The 21,036-nt window shown below is 30.4% G+C and overlaps 2 protein-coding genes across 2 annotated transcripts in view; both read right to left on the bottom strand.

The window, feature by feature from the left end:
* Positions 1 to 320: 320 nt before the first annotated feature.
* Positions 321 to 11,355, bottom strand: LOC118180003 (RNA-binding protein Rsf1-like). The gene is made up of 3 exons (XM_035349156.2): positions 11,204 to 11,355; positions 7,890 to 8,351; positions 321 to 584 (listed from the first exon to the last, which is right to left on the bottom strand). Exons 2-3 carry the CDS (start codon positions 8,339 to 8,341, stop codon positions 569 to 571), a joined length of 468 nt encoding a protein of 155 aa, XP_035205047.1. The 5' UTR covers positions 8,342 to 8,351; positions 11,204 to 11,355; the 3' UTR covers positions 321 to 568.
* A 1,797-nt stretch (positions 11,356 to 13,152) lies between these two features.
* Positions 13,153 to 21,036, bottom strand: part of LOC146995458 (uncharacterized) — an 80,559-nt gene continuing 72,675 nt past the window's right edge. Inside the window, exons 2-3 of the mRNA XM_085823946.1 lie at positions 15,074 to 15,195; positions 13,153 to 13,716 (exon numbers count right to left, since the gene is read on the bottom strand). Coding sequence (XP_085680072.1) covers positions 13,416 to 13,716; positions 15,074 to 15,171 — 399 coding nt within the window. The 5' untranslated portion in view covers positions 15,172 to 15,195 and the 3' untranslated portion in view covers positions 13,153 to 13,415. The remainder of the gene's footprint in view (positions 13,717 to 15,073; positions 15,196 to 21,036) is intronic.

Genomic DNA, 21,036 nt, shown 5'->3' with positions numbered 1-21,036 from the left:
TTAATTATAGTGCTATATAGTAAAAGCAGTATCTAAAGTGAGGTATCAGATATTGGGAGATTTTTTTAATTTTATTTTGAAACGGTAAGAAAGTAGAACAAATTAGTAACAATGCAACAAATTCAAGTAACTGCAACATATGGAAATTTATTCATCTCGCATTCAAAACAAACATTCTTAACAGGAAATGTTTTCATTAGACATTTAAAAAAGTTATTTTGCAACAAAATACATATTAAAAATGCTTTCTATAAGTTACATAAGTTTGAAAATTATACATTAGGTAGAGAAAAAGTGCAATAGTAAACTGATAAAAGACATTAATTTTTTGAAATTTTAATGATTGAATGAATACAAAAACTTGGGACTATTTTATTACATGAATACAAACAGCCAAACATAAATGAGGTAATGTCTATAATACAATGCGGCATCCGAATGTCAATGAATACACAAACAAAAGACTGAACATACACTCATGAAAGATGGAAAATTCTGGAAACATTAGACAAATTCCAGTGTAAAACAGATGGTAAGTCCATGGAAAGTAGCAGCTAAATTGAAGGTTTTACCAGCTATCGTTTCTGTCAAAATAAAAAATATATATTACAAAATAAAAAAAAATTTAACGTGTTAATATAAATTTAACAAAAACAATTTAAATTCTGTGATGCTCAAATACTCAACATTTAACAGTTACACGAAAAAAGAAACCAAGAACTCCTACAGTGAACCTAAATGTGTACACCTTAAGATTTCTGTGATGACTATTTCACGTAATATCCATTCTGCCTAGCAGTAAAGCTATTAATTTATCAATTGCCCTTTCTTGTTCACTACCTTTATTTTTAACAGTTTAATCGAAGATTTTGCTTTTAATTTCTGGGAATAAACACATGAAAATCAGCTGAAATTTCTTGAGACAGACTTCAGCTGTCAGAAAATTTTTCCCATTTATTTTTATCTAAAATTTACCAGAATATATTTAATTTAAAAAAAAAATATGCTCAAATGTAATAAAACCTGCTAGTAAAAATCAATATGCTTTAAACTCAAAGATTAAAGCCTACCTTAAAAACATAGAATATTTGGGCGATACAAGTTTTAAATCATTTTACTTTATCAAAAGCAAATTTAAAAATTGCACAAAAAGCAAACTTAATTAACATGGATAATGAATAAATATTTAAAAATTATAATTTAAGGTACAATTTACAAGCATTAAAATGCCTAGCAAAACATAAAATAGCTTAATCTGACAAAGTAGGTTACAAGTTTGTAAAAATATTAAACAGATCAGTCATTCTCAATATTGTGAACACAAGTGTAAAAAATTCATGCTATGTAGAAAACTATAATTGCTAAGCATTAAAATGCCTAGCAAAACATATAAAATAGCTTAATCTGACAAAGAAGGTTACAGTTTGTGTAAAAATATTAAATGGATCAGTCATTCATTCTCAATATTGTGAACACAAGTGTAAAAAATTCATGCTATGTAGAAAACTATAAGTACAACTTCAGCAATGTATAATATTTAGTCGCTTATGCAGTCTAATATGTGATTTTCACCCTTCTCATTCAAATAATTCAGTCCTCACTTCACAAGGCAAATACATAAAACCTTAACATACAGGGTGGGCCAAATAAAAGTAAGCCACAAGACAGTTATTCTGTTTTCTGGGCCTCTTATTTGCCCCACCCTATACTTTTATTAAAATTGAAAACAAATACAGCTACAAATAAAGAACTTTTACAATTAAAATTACAATTTCTACGCAAAAAAACGAGCAATTCGGCCATCAACAAGAATGCAGATTCTTTGGTGCACAAAACTGAAAGTTTAATTTTAGTCTCGGCAAAAAGAAAGCAAGGCATAGAAACTGTTAATTTGTTGTGGATGCCGAGTCAATATATGGGATAATTCAACAACTTAAATGTTAATTCCAGAATGGATTAAGTATGATTTAGTTCACAATAATAAAAGAAGGCGTTATCTTTGTTGTTGCAAAGCTTAGTTTCTCCAAGTTGACAACAAATCCACTATTCTATTCTGCAAAGTTTCAAATGTGAACAAATATGGCAAAACCACACTTAAACAACTTTCAAATTAAGACACAATAACACGCCAAATAAATACTAATTCAGAAGTCAAATAACAAAAAATCAGCATTATATTTTCAAAATTTTCACAGGACTAGTTTCGATGGTTTTACGGAACAACCATCCTCAGCTGCAAATGAACAAGATAGGAAAAAATGATTAGATAAACAAGCCTTGTCAAGGCTTTCTTAATCATTTTTTCCTATCTTGTTCATTTGCAGTTTTGCAGCTGAGGATGGTGGTTCGGCAAAATCACAGAAACTAGTCCTGTGAAAATTTTGAAAATATAACGCTGATTTTTGTTGCTTGACTTCTGAATTAACTTTTAAATTGCTGATGATTTTACAACTGTTATATGGAAGTTAAGGCTATAAGTTATAGACTTAACTGAAATGCACACAAACTTAAAATGGTAGTGTATACATTAATTGAAAAAAGACTTCTTTCTTCTAAATTTGTAAAAAGAAAAAGAGGGAGGTCATGTTGAAGCTACTATTGAATTCAAAACTGCTATCTGATATTCAAGTTGACATATTTTATTGCTAAAAAAGTATTTTTCAATAGCTTTATTTCATTACAACAGATGTGCCTAACCTTTTATGAGTGTGATTGTATGGGTAATAAAGTGATTTACTAATACACAGGAAAAAAAGAAAAATCATTAAATTAATAGACAGGTAGCATGTAATCAACTAAAAGGCATATCATGGCTAACCTATACTTCATTAATCTTCATATTATATAATTGTGTAATTTGTAGATATTTTAATGTTTATATCTAATGTAATATTTTTCAGATACTGCTGTGTGCAATCACTGTAAATGTCATGAGAGAGATATATCAAACTGAAGTAAGTAATATTATTGAAGCGAAAAAATTTCGATTGACAAATTAAAATTAGTCTGTATTCTTGACACAGCAATTGCAGGACTTGAACAGCAGAACTTTGTAACTGAACAAGAAATTATGTCTGTTTATAAAATTAAAGAGAAAGTATTAGCACATAAAACGAAGCAACTTAAACAACTTACATTATTGAAAGAAATGTTTCATAAAGTAAACAAATAAATATTAAGCTTTTTTTTGTAAATTTTGATACCCTTTAGATCATAATTGTTCTTTATTTCATAAATTACGGTTTCATATTTATAATTTCTGCATGCCATCTTACCAGATTTAAATTGATCCAATATCTGAGCACTAATTTTCACTCATTTTTCCAAATGGCAAGTCTCGCTCGTTTTAGATAAAAGTTTCATTATTTCGAGAAGTGTTGTTACTGCTTGCTTTCAAATTGTAGAGTTTGTCAAAAATTTGAAAGTTTTACAAAATCTATACATATAAAGAAGAATACCTGTTTGTGTGTATAAGTTTTCGATTTCCGATAAATTATCATAAATTTTTTGCCACATTTAATCAACTACTGGAACTTGGGCTTTTACGACCATCTGATTAGAAAAAAAAATCATTAAAAGCTGCATGCTATTGCTACTGATGAGACAGAATTAGTTTATTTTTCTATCGAAATTTTTATATGGGTTCCATATTGCATCAGACTGAAAAATGTATGACTATATTTTTTGCATTGTTACCGTTCTCTCTGTTGTTAGATACATCAAGGCCCGTTTCCACTACTGCGTATGCGTTGCGGTGCGTATGCGTTTCTCCAATCAGCGAGCGAATTCACTTTGATTGACATCTGCAATCCGGTCGGTGTGCGGTGACGGATGACATGCGGATGGAGTTCAACAATGTTCAACTTCTATCCGTATGTCTGCGGTTGCGTTGGGGTCACGTGGTGAAAAAGGAGCAATCAGGTGCAGTGACTAAAAATTAATGGCGGCAGAAGTAGCGATGAACGCTCGCTAATAGGGAAAGAATGTTTTGCTAAAAAATACTTATTTCTGAATTAACATTATAGCGAGAAATCTGTGTGCTGAAAATGACAGCAATCAGCTGAATTTAGTTTAAAATGATAAGAAAAACAAGATAACTGCAACTACAGTACTTGTTCATTCAAGAAAATCAGCGGCAAAAATTATCATTCCAAGTCCATGAAATAGCAAAATTTGTTCTGATAATCATTTTTTAGTTCTGCATACTCATTTAGCTTTAATGAAAATGAATGTCTGACTATATCAAACTGCTATAGCAAATTAGATATGATTAAAAGATTTGCTATTTTTTTCTTTTGAAACAGGTAAAAACTAAAAACGTTAATTACAAATTAAATTTGATAGCCTTTTAAATACTCCAGTTCATTGAAGAGTATGTTAAATTTGTATTTCCCTTTATAAATATATCTTTTTGGATAACATATATTTGTAAGCACATGAAATATATTTTTAGCAGCCCGTTTAACTTCAATCGGAACGCCACTTTAAAAGATAATGATTTTTCCAAAAAATGTACTAGAAGCTGAAGAACAAACTCTGGTGAATTTTTCAGACAATAGCAAAGTGAAATAGGACCAAAAAACTTAAGTTTTAAGAATTGATTTACTTGATGATGTATATAACCCAAAATATGCATGCGACTTATGTGTAATCCTAGCTTAGTGGTAAAGCTGATGGTAACGATGTCCACTTTTTGGAGTCGTGAGTTCGAATCCCATACGCTTTTTGCACCATGTCTGCTACTTTCTTACCTTTTTATTCCAATTTGATCTATATTCGTGTTTTATAATTTATTTCTATTATTATATGCATTAAATATATTGTTTTATTTATGCTCTTATTTATTTAAATTTTTCCCGCAAAAAAGTTTGAAAATTATATAATACTAATTTAAAGCATATCCTGTACTTTAACAAACATTCTCTATTCGTAAAAAGCAAATTTAAAGTTAATTAAATTTAAATGAAATTTAATGCAAACAAAGAAATGATTAATTATTGCTGTGCAAGTATCAAAATCCACGAATAAATATATAATTCCAAAAATTTATTAATCCTTAAAAAATTTATAAAAATGCATAAGTGAATAATGGGATAGATTATTAATCCTAAAAAAATTATAAAAATGCATAAGTGAATAATAAGATACATTTAATCCTAAAAAACTTATAAAAATGCATAACTGAATAATAGGATAAATAAATTTTTGGAATTACATATTTATTCATGGATTTTGATACTTGCACTTGATTTACATATGCTCTCGGAATTTAAATGATATTGTATATTAGTTCGCAGCAATAATTAATCCTTTACTTGTTTGCATTAAATTTCATTTAAATTTAATTAACTTTTAATTTTTACGAATAGAAAATGTTTGTTAAATTCAAATTTCATTCCTTACAGCAATGGCGCAAGAGAATTATTTAAATTTAATTTATTTTGAAACCCTGCAGATATATATATATATTTTCGTTTCACTTTTATGTGAATGTATATATATACATGTGCTCAGACTTTGGGATGTTTACGACTCTAAACTTTCATTCCAATTAACATGAGACAGTATTAATGCCCTAAACATTTTTTTAACAAAAAATTACTATAATAATTGCTTTTAAATTCAGTCCTCTCCTGCAGAAGCGCAGGAATTAATTAATTAAATATTTCCATTTTCTTTACCTAATGTGTGTATATATAAAGAGAAAAATCTTATTTTTATAACTTCTTGTATAAAAAGATATGAATTAAAAATGTTTAAATTAAAAATAATATTTTATGGATTATGTATAAAATATAACTGCCCATAGTGCATTTTAAAACAAACGAGATTTCTAATAAATTATCCAGCTATGACCCTGAAGTCAGCGGTATACAAGCATAGCAAATTTTGCTTAAATATTGTGAACCTTTCCTTACAGTTGCTCTGTACTTTTAAAGTACCAACTATTTTTTAATCCCTTTAACTTTTTTATTTTATGTTATTTATTTGTTTACTTTTTCACTAACAGTACATTTTAGTTTTAATAATATATATATTATTTCATAATATTTAAGGCTTCTAGAAACACAATTTTTTTTTTTAATTTAGTTCAGCTTCTATGGAATTCGTGATGTTCATAATATGCATTATAACCTTACTTATCTAAAATTCCATATCAAATCCAAAACAAACAATACTCGCTTAAGCGGGAAAAATTCAGTCGTCGTAACTTGCGAACTGCTTGCACCAAAATATTACAGTGACACCTAGCGGCGGAAAATGATAATATTTTCCGCATACGCAGTAGTGGAAACGCTTGTACGGATGCCGTAGGCGTGTCTTCAATTGACGCAACGCGTTCGTACGCAGTAGTGGAAACGAGCCTTCACTCTCAATCTAATTTAACTGGCATCAGTTACTTCCACTAATATGTATATAAATACACGCATATACATTTTTGAATCTGTTCCATATAACACAAGAGTAAAAATTATTCTTTAAACCATTATAAGGGAGAGAATGGATTTTACCAAAATTTAATTTCATTACTAGGAAACCATTTTCCCCAATAGGCCAAAATTAAAAATCGGGAGATTTGGTGATCGAATAAGAGTTCGATGCTACGCATATCATCAGGTCAGTAATCAACCTATTCCCACAGTAATATCCTGGGTATCCGTAATATTGAGTCTGTTCAGCACAGGAGCACAAATTAACAACTAGCTGAATGTTCGCATTATTGTAGCATAGGGGAGAACAGGTTCTGTATCCATACCACGATATTCTACACTAAAACTAATAAACTACATTCCGGCAGGTGTAAAAATCTCCCCTTTGTGGTGCACCCTTGATTATGAGATACTAAGCTTTCCTGACAAAAAGTGTATTAAATTATAAAATTCTTTTAAAGTAATACTATGTTGCTCAAAATTTTACAATGGCATTTGCCCCTTACCATTTGACCATAAGCCAAACATCACAATGAAATTTTATGCCAACGATATTTGGATCGACTTTCCTTTCATTAAATCTTTAAAAATCAAAGCCTTCGCTAACCTGTAAAACTACCTGAAAGGGTTTCCAAGAGTCACAGCAATTTCCTCCATTCATTAACACACAAAAAGTGAAGATATCAAATAACATCACTTCAAGTAAATCCTTCTAGGGCAAGCTGCCTGCAATAGACTGATGCAATGCATTTGTGGAAACTGCACTTGCTAACCTTAGGAGAGCGAAAAATGAATATCAGAAATTTGGCATCTTCAGAGTTAAATTCTTTATTACGGTCATGAAAATTTAAGTTATTTCTTGGGCTGATGAACAATAACCATATATCCATTGTGCGTTGCAATTCGAAAATTCACTGAATCAAATATGTACATTGTGGCAAAGTGGTTACACTAATACCAAAAGAATATTTTACCTCATTTAAAGGATATCATGTCTTTGTGCAGCTCTCTTAAAAATCTAAGAATAATCCTTTGAATTTAGTTTTAATTTCATTGCTTAAAAGGTCAGTCTGACACTGCCTTTAATTTAAATAAAAGGCAATTTGACATTTTATCCAATTTTGAATTTCTTAACTCTTATGAACACATTTATACTTGTATTTGAACAAATATAAAACACGCACTTTTAATAACGGTCCTTTCAGCTATCATTTCACTTATTTTTACTAATGAATTTCCAGAAATCCTACTCTGAATTTGTAAAATATACATTTTCTAAGTAAACATAGTGAAGCATTTAATAAGTACCTTTAAAAGTGCTTTTTATTAGGAAATCAAGATATGACAGATCCATTAATACATATCAATAAATAATGATTAAATCCTACAACTTAATTAAGATTTTACTTTAATAAAAAAAAAAAGCTGTGGCATGGTAAAATTTATAATTTAACTTACCTCTGACCCACAGGAGATCTGCTACGATAGCCTGAACCATACGAATCTCCAAAATATCGGCCACCCCCTCCACGACCTCCACCACCACGGGAGAAGCCTCTTCCGCCACCACCTCCTCGTCTAAAGCCCGAATCATAACCTCCTCGTCCTCCACGAGAAAATCCGCCATCTCTACCTCTAAATCCACCTCTACCTCCCCTTCCTCCACCTCTGCGGCCTCCACTTCGAGAAACATCAACTCTGATCTCTGCACCATTGATAGTGGCACCATTCATTTCTTTAATAGCTTCATTAGCATCATCATCATTCTCAAAATCGATGAATGCAAATCCAGGTGGATTACGAGCAACCCAAACCTTGGTCAAGTTACCAAATCTACTGAATTCTCTTTCTAGGTCTTCTTTTTGTGTATCTTCACCTAAACCTCCAACGAAAATCGACATTGGTGCCATCTTTGAACCTCTGAAAATTGAAAAATAATATTAATACTTTAGCAACACTTATACAACTTTATTAATACTCTATATAAAGTTAAGATGCTCTTTTTTTTTAACTTTCAGGCTAACAAATCCTTGAGTCCAGAAGCTTTTTTTTTCAATTAATATATTTTTAAGGAAGCACTTCCGCAGAGAACCCAGTAAATGTAAACATCGCCAACTTTGGCGATAATAGTTCAAACCTGGTAACCCATCGGATTTATCCTTTTCGCTTGTTCGATGTTTGTAACCATTCCTCTTGCGTTCATTTTTTTTTTAATTATCACTGTCGTTGTTCCTATTTGCAGATTTATATTATTCTTCTCTTATTTATTATTATTTTTCTGAATTTTTTAACAACAAATAGCTAGAAATATTTTCATAGATAGATCTCGGTTCGGGATGAAAGGAAGAAAATGGGGTGAAAGCTAATTTGTAACACGGCCGTCACGTTGTGTTCTTAATTATTAACAGCTCTAAGAACCATGAGGTTTCCAACCTCTAAAATAATTTGTTTCCGTAGACCGCAAAAATGTGCTAGTGCATTTTAAATAATTAAGTAATGCTTTTATTTTTATTATTAGTAATTGTCATCTAAAATTATGAGAATAAATCAATTTTGATGACATTTCTAACAATAAACCTTTCAGAGGATGGCAGGTGTGACATAAATAGATGATTAAATTGAAATAAAGAATATTATTGATTATCTAAGATCACAGAATAGTTTGATGCATCACCATGGTCATCAAAATTAGCAAACCACTGCTGGTGTAAGGAATATATTGTTTTCTGTGTTAACTGAAATTTAAGACAACTTTTTTTTTTGTTTATCACGTTTAACCGGTTAATTTCAGTACATTAATACTAATTTATATTTTTAAATGAATTTTTATTTCCATTATAAATGCTTATATAGTGTCTTATGTCTATTATTATATATTCTTTTTTGTGCTAACTTGAATTTAATACAAATTTATTTTCGTATATCACGTTTAACCGGTTAGTTTTACAGCTACATGCTTATTATCTGTGAATTTTTACTACCGTATGCGTAATATATTGTTTTGGCTGCTAACTTGAATTCACATGCACTAAAAATCACGTTTACGACTCGGCTCATCGTCGATGGACCGTGAGCTTGGCGAGTAAAAACGCAACGGCGCCAACGGGTTCTCTGCGGATGAAAACCCATTTTTAAATATAAAAATAATATACACACTATTGCTGGGATAAATGCTAAGTTAATGCAATTAATTCCATTATCAGAACCGGATTAAGGAATATATGTGTGTGTGTATTTATATATACAGGACGATTCTAAATTGCTTTTACAAATTAAAAAGGGTGATATTAATTCAACCTGAACTTACACCAGTGTTGAGGAAAGATCGGTTAACTTAAGAGAAAACCATATTATAATGAAGTCTCCAGAATTTTGATTAAAATATCTTCATTAGTAGAAACAGTAATAAAATATATAGGTATATATTGGGCATAGTTACAACTTTATTCAATTCTTTTGTGAGTTTATTACATTATTTTTTAAGTATGTTTCAAATACCAGTAATATGCAAGATTTGGTGACAATTTAGTATGTATTATATTTAAATAATTAAAATTTGACATTAGAAAATACATATTTTAAAATTTAAAGAATTCGAAAATTAAATATGAACAGAGCTTTCAAGGTTACTTAAATATACACATTCCAATACTCTACTTTTAATTTAATGTTAGCTCATCTTACAAATTAACCAATGATAAGCACTAGATGGATCAAGCATGCCCTTTTGAAAAGTAGGCTTAGGTAATTCACTACAATGAAAAAGCTTAACATTAATTAATTAAGCTTGTGTTAACAAAAACAAACCATTAAACAAAGCTGATAGTAAATAATTAAAGAAATGAATATTGATGTTATGATTTATAAGGTTAAAATTAAATCAGAGGTAAAAATACAACAGTTAAAGGTTTTTTACCGATTAGATTACTATGTTTAAGGAAATGTACAGATAATTACGACATGCTTTTCAGAACACACGTTAAATGCGGATTAAAATCATAACTTCTTGAATCAACGTATGCTTGTCGAATAAAACATAGAAAAAGAAAACATTTCTTCATCACATTTTCTGAAAACTTAACAGATCATCATAGGCAGATACTAGACATTTTAAGACTAAAATCAATCGGGCTTGTCGATTTCGGTGAATGTACCTACACCGTTCACATAAATTTCAGCTCGTTATCTTAAAATGTCATCTACACTTTCGAAGCTACATTCTAAACTTTCGCGAAATAGACTATAGGAAATTTTCATACAAACCTCAAATACCGAAACTAATACAATTTGTAAAAGAAAAATAAGAGATCATCATCATCATCAGAGCTAAATTCTTAATATACCTAATTTGATACATTAAATAATTCAACCACAGATTTGGCTAGGATAGGGGAAAAAATATATGAAAGCACATAACGACACGTGGTAGTGAATATCCTTTATCACCTTCACACATTGTGCAATATTAACATGCACTACTAAAAAGAGAAAGAAGTTTAACGACTTAAAATTTTCAGGATATATTAATAAATTTACAGGACCAATTTTCTATTCAACTAATTTAACAAAGGAACGGGCAAAATGGCGCAAGGGGCTGGACATTACCATTTCAATTGCTATATTAACTACATTTACTTTAAAAAGGAGAAAAAAATTTAAATATTCGCTAATGAATTAAACAGCAATGTTAATTATATACATTTCTGAAAACCTTCATAGAACAGATCAGCTAATTAGCATGGCAGTAAAAAGCCCAAAGTTCAAATACTCACCGAAACGTCTCACACAAAAGCCGGACAAAATCGAAATGGCCAAATACCGGCGTTAAAACGATTACAGTAAAAGTTACTGCCAGATTCAAAAACAGCAATATACATTTTCGCCCTCTATGACTACCGCTGAGAAAAATTTGCGCCCTCTAACAGACAGTGCCGAAAAACTCGTTTCTCACGTGACGTGTGTACGCTAATTTAACAAACAAGATACTAAGGGCCCTAGTCTGGACCAAAGCTGTATGTAAGTAAAGCGTCGACACTTTAATGGGAGAACTCGCGCTTCGAAGCGACCGCAACGCTCGTAGCGGTAGCGATGTGGAAACACAATCAGTAAAATTGCGCATGCTCTTTTTCTTTTCAGTCATTGGTTGTTTTCTATTCCAGATATTCTACAGATTTGTTTGATTTTACCCAAATCTTGTTAGCTGCTAACGTGAATTTCTTGTGTTAGTTATAACTTATTAATTTGTTCTTTTTAATTATAAAAGGCTCTTTTCAGAACCATTTTTAAAAATTTCTTATAATGGCGTATCGATACTGCCGATTTAAGGATTGCAAGAGTAAGATTTCGTCAAAATCCGATGGAATACATTTCTACACATTTCCTCGAGACGAACAAAGGTTAGTACTCAATTATTTTTCACTTTTACTATTTGTAAGGGGATTCGAAATGTGATATATTGTTGTGTGTTTATATTTAATGTTGTAATGTGTTTATATTTAAACGTGAGAATAATTTTGTCGTGCATGGTATGGTTCATAAAATATTGTGTGTCCTTAAAAATCTATCGGTTTACACTGGAAAAACAATTATGTGATTTACAGTTAGCATTTTATCAGCAACATTTAGGGCATTTTAGTAATGTTTACTTTATTTAAAATTTATGTAGTGAAATTTTTTATAAAAAATAATAAAACATTTTAATAAAAAATTGTATGTATTGGGTTAAAAAAAGGTCTCATTTAATTCATAGACTGTTTTTAACAACCCTGAAACCCTGTGGTATAGTTGCAAGTAAAGTTTGTGGATATATAAAAAGAAATTTAGATCTTAACAGTAAAAAAGTCTCTTAAAAGCATAGAGGAATCAGTGCCATACTGAATGATGACGAAAATTTATAATTGGTGTTCAACATAAAATTATGAAACTTAGTGTTAAATCTATGTACAGGCGCTGTTCCCAGTACAAGTGTCCCACTCATCACACTTATCAGACTTTTTTATCCTTAATTTCAACAATACATATCCTAAAACTCTTCTTTATTACTTCCTTAAGTACGCATCTCATAGAATTTGCTTTGCAGTACCTTTTAACAGATTGCTTTCCAGTACAAACAATTCATGCTTAAATAGTTTTATAATGTATTTGTCAGAAGAATTACAATTTATGTTTACAATTTAATGTTAAGGTTATTATATATTTAGATAATATTTATAATTATTATAAATTTAGATACATTTAATAATTAGATTTCTTCAAAGTAATTTTCACGGGAGTTTTTTTTATTTCAAATACATTTATAAATAATTTAACAAATATTTACGTATCTTGTTAAAGGCAGATACATACTTTTTGCAAATACAAGCATAAATACCCATACATATTTCACACTTTCGGCATGTGCAAATCTTTAATTTCTGTGCATTTACAATCTTTTTTGAGTAAAGTAATCTATAATAATTTAGCATATAGCCAACATTTTTACATAAGGGGAAATATGTATGAATATAATTTGAATGAAAATTACATGCATTATTTTTAATACACACTCAAAGGTCAGTTTTGCGTTGAAATTCCTTCACGATGGCATCTCTCCATTTAGGCAGATAACCCTTGCCTGACTTACTCTATTTAACAAAAACTTAACCTTATATGCCTAATTAGAAATATTTTAACATACAAAATTTTATATTTACAGTCAGCCATCAAGTTTCACACTTTGAAACACGTTTTAGAATACATTTATTATCAAACTCAAATCTTCTAGAAAATATATTTTGGCAGAGCATTCAATACCTTTGCTGTTACTGGTTCTCAATTTCTCAGAGAAATCTTTAATCCAGGAGAGAGTTAATTGAGAATCGAAAATTTTGAGACCTACGTACATTAAAAAGCAAGCATGAACTTCGAATTTCCGAGAAAAGTTCTATTAATGGGTGAAACACTTATTTGTAGACAGGCTATTCATATATCAGCACATGGTAACCTTTACCCGAGTCGGTTACTTGGTCCTTGAACAGGAAATGGGGATATTAAATGATTATCCATAGCACTTGAGAAAGGAGTGTCACTTAAATTAGGCACATGCTGATTTGAAACTGCATTCTTTGTTACGTGCGATTTCGGACAACATGCCACAGCATTGTGAACCAGACGATGTTTCGTAGTAACATTTGTAAAACACCAGTCTTGAAAATGAAACATGCAGAGATATGCTTTTTTATACAACTCAGAAGCGGGAATGCCAATGAGCTTATCATTTTGGGAAGCCTTAACCCATGCTTGGCATCTGAAAAGAAAAGTATAATACATGGATTATATTCAAACATACAATAATTAAAAATTATTCATAAACATTACTAACTTTTCAAAATTATAGAGTTGTAGCTTATTTCAAACCTTTTGATTGCTAAGGCCTTTTGAAATATCTATAATTTAAAGTTCTTATGTTAATTAACCATTTATTTTTATTATTTGAATTTTTACTGTCAAGTCCACTTTTTTCGTTCCTCACCAGAATGCAAATAAGTTACAGTATTTAAGTAGATATGTTTGAGGCTAAAAGTGTGTGTGTGAGGGAGGATGTGCTTTTAGAGCAGACTCTGTTGTGTGCTCGTTACTTTGATAGTATTCCATTCTAAAACCCGGGCTTGCCATTCTGGTTGTCGTTGGTCTAAGTTAGTGTAGAAATCATGAGCCAATATTTTCAAATTGAATATTTGAGTTTATTTTAATACTGTTTAGTTCTTCAAAACAAGTGTTGGCGTATTTTGAGCAAGAAGAAAGTGCTTTTATGTTCTGAATTTTTAAAATAAAAATGTTGTTTAAACTTTTGCAGCCATCTGACCTTATAGTCATATCAGACAAAATGAATAGTTGCTTCAAGTCTACTGTAAGCTAGTTTTGCATGAGACCTAAAAGTTTACATTACAACGTTCCACACATACACATACGAAATCAATAAATTTGTTAGCGTCTTAAAATTACAGTACAAATGCATTTCTTTTCTCTCTAGCAAGTACTTTAATTTTTAATACAGTGAAACCTCTTAAGTTGGACACCTTAATGAGTGGGACACTTGTACTGGGAACAGCGCCTGTACATAGATTTAACACTAAGTTTCATAATTTTATGTTGAACACCAATTATAAATTTTCGTCATCATTCAGTATGGCACTGATTCCTCTATGCTTTTAAGAGACTTTTTTACTGTTAAGATCTAAATTTCTTTTTATATATCCACAAACTTTACTTGCAACTATACCACAGGGTTTCAGGGTTGTTAAAAACAGTCTATGAATTAAATGAGACCTTTTTTTAACCCAATACATACAATTTTTTATTAAAATGTTTTATTATTTTTTATAAAAAATTTCACTACATAAATTTTAAATAAAGTAAACATTACTAAAATGCCCTAAATGTTGCTGATAAAATGCTAACTGTAAATCACATAATTGTTTTTCCAGTGTAAACCGATAGATTTTTAAGGACACACAATATTTTATGAACCATACCATGCACGACAAAATTATTCTCACGTTTAAATATAAACACATTACAACATTAAATATAAACACACAACAATATATCACATTTCGAATCCCCTTACAAATAGTAAAAGTGAAAAATAATTGAGTACTAACCTTTGTTCGTCTCGAGGAAATGTGTAGAAATGTATTCCATCGGATTTTGACGAAATCTTACTCTTGCAATCCTTAAATCGGCAGTATCGATACGCCATTATAAGAAATTTTTAAAAATGGTTCTGAAAAGAGCCTTTTATAATTAAAAAGAACAAATTAATAAGTTATAACTAACACAAGAAATTCACGTTAGCAGCTAACAAGATTTGGGTAAAATCAAACAAATCTGTAGAATATCTGGAATAGAAAACAACCAATGACTGAAAAGAAAAAGAGCATGCGCAATTTTACTGATTGTGTTTCCACATCGCTACCGCTACGAGCGTTGCGGTCGCTTCGAAGCGCGAGTTCTCCCATTAAAGTGTCGACGCTTTACTTACATACAGCTTTGGTCTGGACACCGTCGAGATAGAAGAGCGGGTCGCGTATTTCCAAACCCTACCCCACTTTTCGAATTTTTGACGTCTTGGACAAATCGACTAGTTTCGCCTGGATGGTAATTCTTGAGCATGCGCTGAAGGGCGAGAAGTAATATAAACAGAACTTTGGCTTCAACTTGTAAACAATATTAAGTATATTGTCTGAAAGTGCATTCGTTTATGCAATTGCATAATTTTACTGTTTCTGTAATAAGAAAACTTCATTCAGATAAAATTTATTTTAATATTATTATTATCTGGTTATAGGATTATACGAAATGCTGAATACTCTAGATACTATCGTAATCTTCGCATATCGATTCCACATTGTATTTTTGCTTTATCATTGTAAACTGTATTGTATTATAAAGCTTAAAGCAAAGCAAATTACTTTGTTAGAAATGTGAATGTTCTAACTGATTTTTCTTTTTTATCACTTATTATTTATTTCCGCTTTGAAAACACATTCATATTTGACAAATAATTATCTCCCCTGAAAATTTTTTGATTGTTATAAAACTATATTTGTCAGTAATGTAATAAAAACTCACTAATCTACTGCTTCATAGATCAATATAACAACGAATTCAAAATGTTTTAAAAACATTTCTTTAATCTTTAGTTTCTGGTAGATGAAACTAATGTTACAGAGAAAAATATTTCAATAAAAAAGTTCTCCGTGTTAATTCAATAGCAAAATTATTTCTATTTCAGTGAGAAATACACTTTCAATGCTAATGTAACATAAGCATTTTAGAAGTTTTAAATATAAGCTAAAAGTTTACTGTACAATTTTATGTAAGAAACGTAATAATTTACTTTAATTCATTTTAAATTGGCATATTCCTTTCCAATAGATAACTAAAATTTTTGGCAAGTTAGAGACTTAACTTGAACACACAGTATTCTGTCACTTAAAATATCAATTAATTGTGCTTTTTCATTTACAGATACATTGGAATTGAAAATACCAAAGGCAAAATGGGTCACAGATCCAACCTAATTCCTTATTTGGAAATTTTTCAAAAAATTTTCAGTCAGTTTTATCATATGTTGTTTTAAACAAGAAATCTGTATTATTTTCTGTAGTAAATTCTGAAAAACATGTTTCTGTTGTTTTTGTTCAATTCTCCTTGCCAAAGTATCTTAGTTTTAAAAGCTTCAATATTTCTCCAATTGTATGAGGTTCTTAAATTTTTTGCTATTAAATATGAAGCTTTTAAGATGCCTGTAAATCCTTCTCATGAACTGTTGTATATTTTTTCAAAAATACATTTTAATTTTTCATGCTTTTAGCTCATTCCTTAAAAAAATTCTTCAGATTTATTTACTTAAACTTTATGTTTAGTTTCTGAGGTACTTTTCCGTTTCACTGGCGCAAATCTCGCCAAGCAGATTTTGTTGCCAACAACATACAATATAAACATAAAAAATGTTAACAAACATTATTTCTAAGAATTTTTTATTTTGAAGGCATAAACATTTTAATATCTTTTAAAATTTTGTAAAAAGCCAATAAAGGCAGTAAATTTGTAAAAAGACATTAAGAATTTACTGTTTTCATGGTTCAACATCCTGATTTGTTGGTTCGTATCACGTGACCCCACCTGATCCCATCTCATGTAAACAACGTTACAAAAATCTAATTCTCTCGGTAATTATCTACATTAATGACAACTTAAATCTTAATTTGGAATACAAGTTTAAATGCAAGAATTATTTCAATTTGTATGAATAGTTTACTCAGAAATTATGTAAAACCGCAGTGCTTTACTACGCTATTGCATTCTCAGTAGAATTGATGAATTTAACCCTTGATTTTTGCCTTCGGGTGAGTGGTGTGATTGCATTCTAATTGATTGAATTACCGTGAATGGTCTTAGAGCATAAAATTTAACTATCATGTAAAATTCTATGTAATTTAATTATTATTCTATGTAATTACAATAAATCTGATAAGAAATGGCTGCGACTTGTTTTGTAAATGAGGCGTAAAAGGTTGCCAGCGAAGATATTCCGTTTGGCATCAGTTGTACCATTGTTGGCGACTTTATCGTTTGCGCCGGTAAAACGGAAAAGTACCATTTCTAAATGTTTTTAATTTCAGTTTTCATGCTTTCCATGTGCCAAGTTTTCACTGCATTTAACACACAATGGATATTTATTTTCCATTAATAATACAACACGTAAAACAGTATAAAATAAACTCTTCTTGATATATACTCAATTTTTTTTAGAAGTAGAAAGAGAGCCAATGGATTCATTATTGTTTGCATTTTCATTAGTTTTTCTCCAAGTTTATTTGATATTGATCCATCCATCCCGTTTCTCTTGTGAACATTGGGTATCTATTTTGGGCCATTTAACCATCATGAACAAAACTGCAACTAAAACAAAATTGTTTTTATTATCCTTCGAAACACTACTCAATTTTCCAATACTTATTAAATGTTATGTGCTTACTTGACAACAAATTTGATTAGAAATAAAAAACATAATTTATAAATGATGTGTATTACAATTACATGCAAGACACTACTAATATAGTCAAAAAACTACATCTTAGCTGCGCGTATGCAATTGCTTTGAAATTCGATACGAGCTGTTTGGAAATCATCAAGCATAACACACAAATCAAGTGGAAAGCAATCAAATCAAAATTAAAATATGGAAATGTTAAAAAACATCCAAAATTCTCTTCAAATTACATGTACCTTTTATTGTCAAATAAATTTCTTTGAATTTGGTGACCCACACAAATTTGTTCATGACACCCCAGGTTTAAATTTTGTAAAAAAACAATACAAGTTATCAATTACATTTTGAAAAAAAAAAAAAAAAAAATCGGGCTTGTCTTCAACAGAACAGCATGCAATGGAGTATTTTCAAAATTACGGGAAAGTACGACTTATGTGAAAATTGATAAACATTGGCTATCCAATGTGAAAAGTGAATTATGGTTTAATATGTTATGTTCATAGCTTGTGTATTTTGATTATCTAACTAAATACAGAATGATCCATTCCTTCAAACTTCTGCTGGAATAACTGCTAGCCATTCAGCTATGCCATTTCAGATGAACAGAAAGCAAGTGTTTAATTCTTATTCAACAATTACAGTACTCTCGCACAATACTTACAAAAAATAAGTTAGGTTATTTAACTAAAGTGCAATCAATTTTATTCCTTATTTACATGAATGATGTATACCACAATGCTGTGTAGGCTGGTGACCTAGCGATGATGACTCAAAATGCATCTCTGCATTCAGGCATACACTCCTTATAAGAATATAACCATGCACTGGAGTCCTAGCTTTAGCAGGTACATTTTGCTGTGCTATGCAATCTCTGTAGGTCCTAAATTCTAAAAACGTTTTCATTCCTAAATTCCAAAAATTTTGCTACTTGATATTTCTGTAAATTCCAAAATTTGCACACCTGCGTAAACTGCACTGGGTGTGGCCTCAGTTATCCAATGTTCCAACAAAATCAAATATTGTAACGTTATTTTAGACCAGACTTATTATTTATTTTATTATTTATTTATAATAAGTCTTTTTAGACTAACTGTAGATCGCAACCCCCATCTACAGCAGGGGGTCGCAAAAAATTTCAGTAGTTTTGGTATTTCTTAAACTTAATATAATATTTTTACACAATGTATCTGAAAATAGATAAAGATAAGACCATACAGACAAAGAGAAAAACAAAAATGTTTCATTGCATTCTTTTTATAATATAAATGTTCTTTTTAATTCCTTTGCACGTGATGCTGTCATTTCATCTGTTACTTAATTAAAATTTTCACATTGTTCTATGTCTTAAAATGAGAAATTAAAGATAATGACCTAAAACTGCAATATTATCTTACAGTACAAGTGAAAAAATTGATAGTTTCACTCACGCGTGAATGCTTATGGGGACCCACAAAATTTTCATAAATATTTTGGGGTCGTGGAAAAATCTATGATAAAAAAGGGTCACAACTGAAAAAAAGTTTAAGAAGCCCTGTTTTAGACCAATCAGTTTCCTGACGCCAACCCATTTTTTGCCTGTTTTGTTTCTCAGCCGAATTATGTTTCTGTGGGAATTTTTCTATATTTTTACTGTTTCAGCTGAATGGCGTGTATTTAATTATGGCAAAGCACACGAGGGCGATCTGCCTAGGGGGAGGGATGCCTTCATGGAGGACTTTCTAAGAGAACTGGCTCATATACACATTACACATGGGGAAAACACCCATGCAGCCAGCCCGTTCACGGGATTCGAACCTCCGACTGAACTACCAGTGTTCAACGACTTTACCGCTCGGCCGCTGGTGGGCCCCATTTCAGCTGAATGTAAAAACATGCTAAAATGTTTCAAATGCCTATTAGGGGAAGAGGATCAAATACCCCACATTATTATTATCTCTATTCATCTCCTGTTTCAATTCTGAGTTGAATTATGTTTTTTGATAGAATTTTTCCATATTACATATTTCAGTTCAACAAAAAATCAACTTTTAAAATATTGAAAAGCATGTACTAAAATATTTCAAAATGAAAATGTGGGATAAATAAATATATAAATTACTTTTCTCTAGGAGTGTAGGAGTTCTTATATATATATATATATATATAAAGAAATTTAGAACCAACTTTTCACAAAGACTAAAAAATTGAAGTTCAAATGATCTTCATTAAATCCTATAAATGTAGAATACGAATACTTTGAAATGTAAAAACTAACACATTGCCTGCCGCGCGCATTTTATGTGATTTGCCCATGACGTCAACTTGAAATTTTTATTATGCGATATATATTATGTTGAAATATTATCTGCAGAACATAATGTTATATATAATCGTGCTTGATGCATTTTTCATGCTTGGGGTCACCGGCGACCCCCAAACATATGTATACCATTTTTGCGATTTATAATTTAAATTTTTACCATTTATTATTCTTCAAATCGTTATAGTAAATATGGCACTATTTAAAAATTTATCAGTATCGATATTTATTCTAATTATGTATTTTACTATTGATCGCATTGCCAGTGGCACCCACAGTGCTGTAGCCAAGTCGTGTCGGTCACCGGTGGCCCCCACGGCAGTCAACATGTTAAAATGAACCACCACAAGAAAAACCAAAAAATAGTATAAAAGAACAAGAAAGGCGAGGAATTCAACCAACTTCAACATAATATCGTCAAGAGGAGGTATGTCAAATTTAATTTCAGCGACTCAAAGAATGAATGAAAATTATTTTCATTACACACAATTCTCAAAAGTATCAGATTCTTTTGCACCAAAAGAAATAGAGAAGTAGGATATTGAAACTGAGCTGACACTTAATAAAATGTTTGAGAAAGTTTCTGTATTAATGAACTGTCCTACTGTACTATCGGAAGAATTCGTTGCAGTAGTTTATGATAATGTGTGTACAGCCCCAATTATGGCGGACAAAGTTATTTTGGAATTTGTTCAAAGCTAAAAAAATATCATTGGTGCAGATTCTGATGACGAAAATAAAATGAATAATGCAATTCCTGTTCCCAC

This window comes from Stegodyphus dumicola, chromosome 9 (genome assembly GCF_044657685.1).
Source record: "Stegodyphus dumicola isolate Sdum_Otavi_A_Nest chromosome 9, ASM4465768v1".
Taxonomy (NCBI): domain Eukaryota; kingdom Metazoa; phylum Arthropoda; class Arachnida; order Araneae; family Eresidae; genus Stegodyphus; species Stegodyphus dumicola.
The sequence above is the reverse complement of the archived record's forward strand: the minus strand, read 5'-3'. Positions and strand labels throughout refer to the sequence as shown.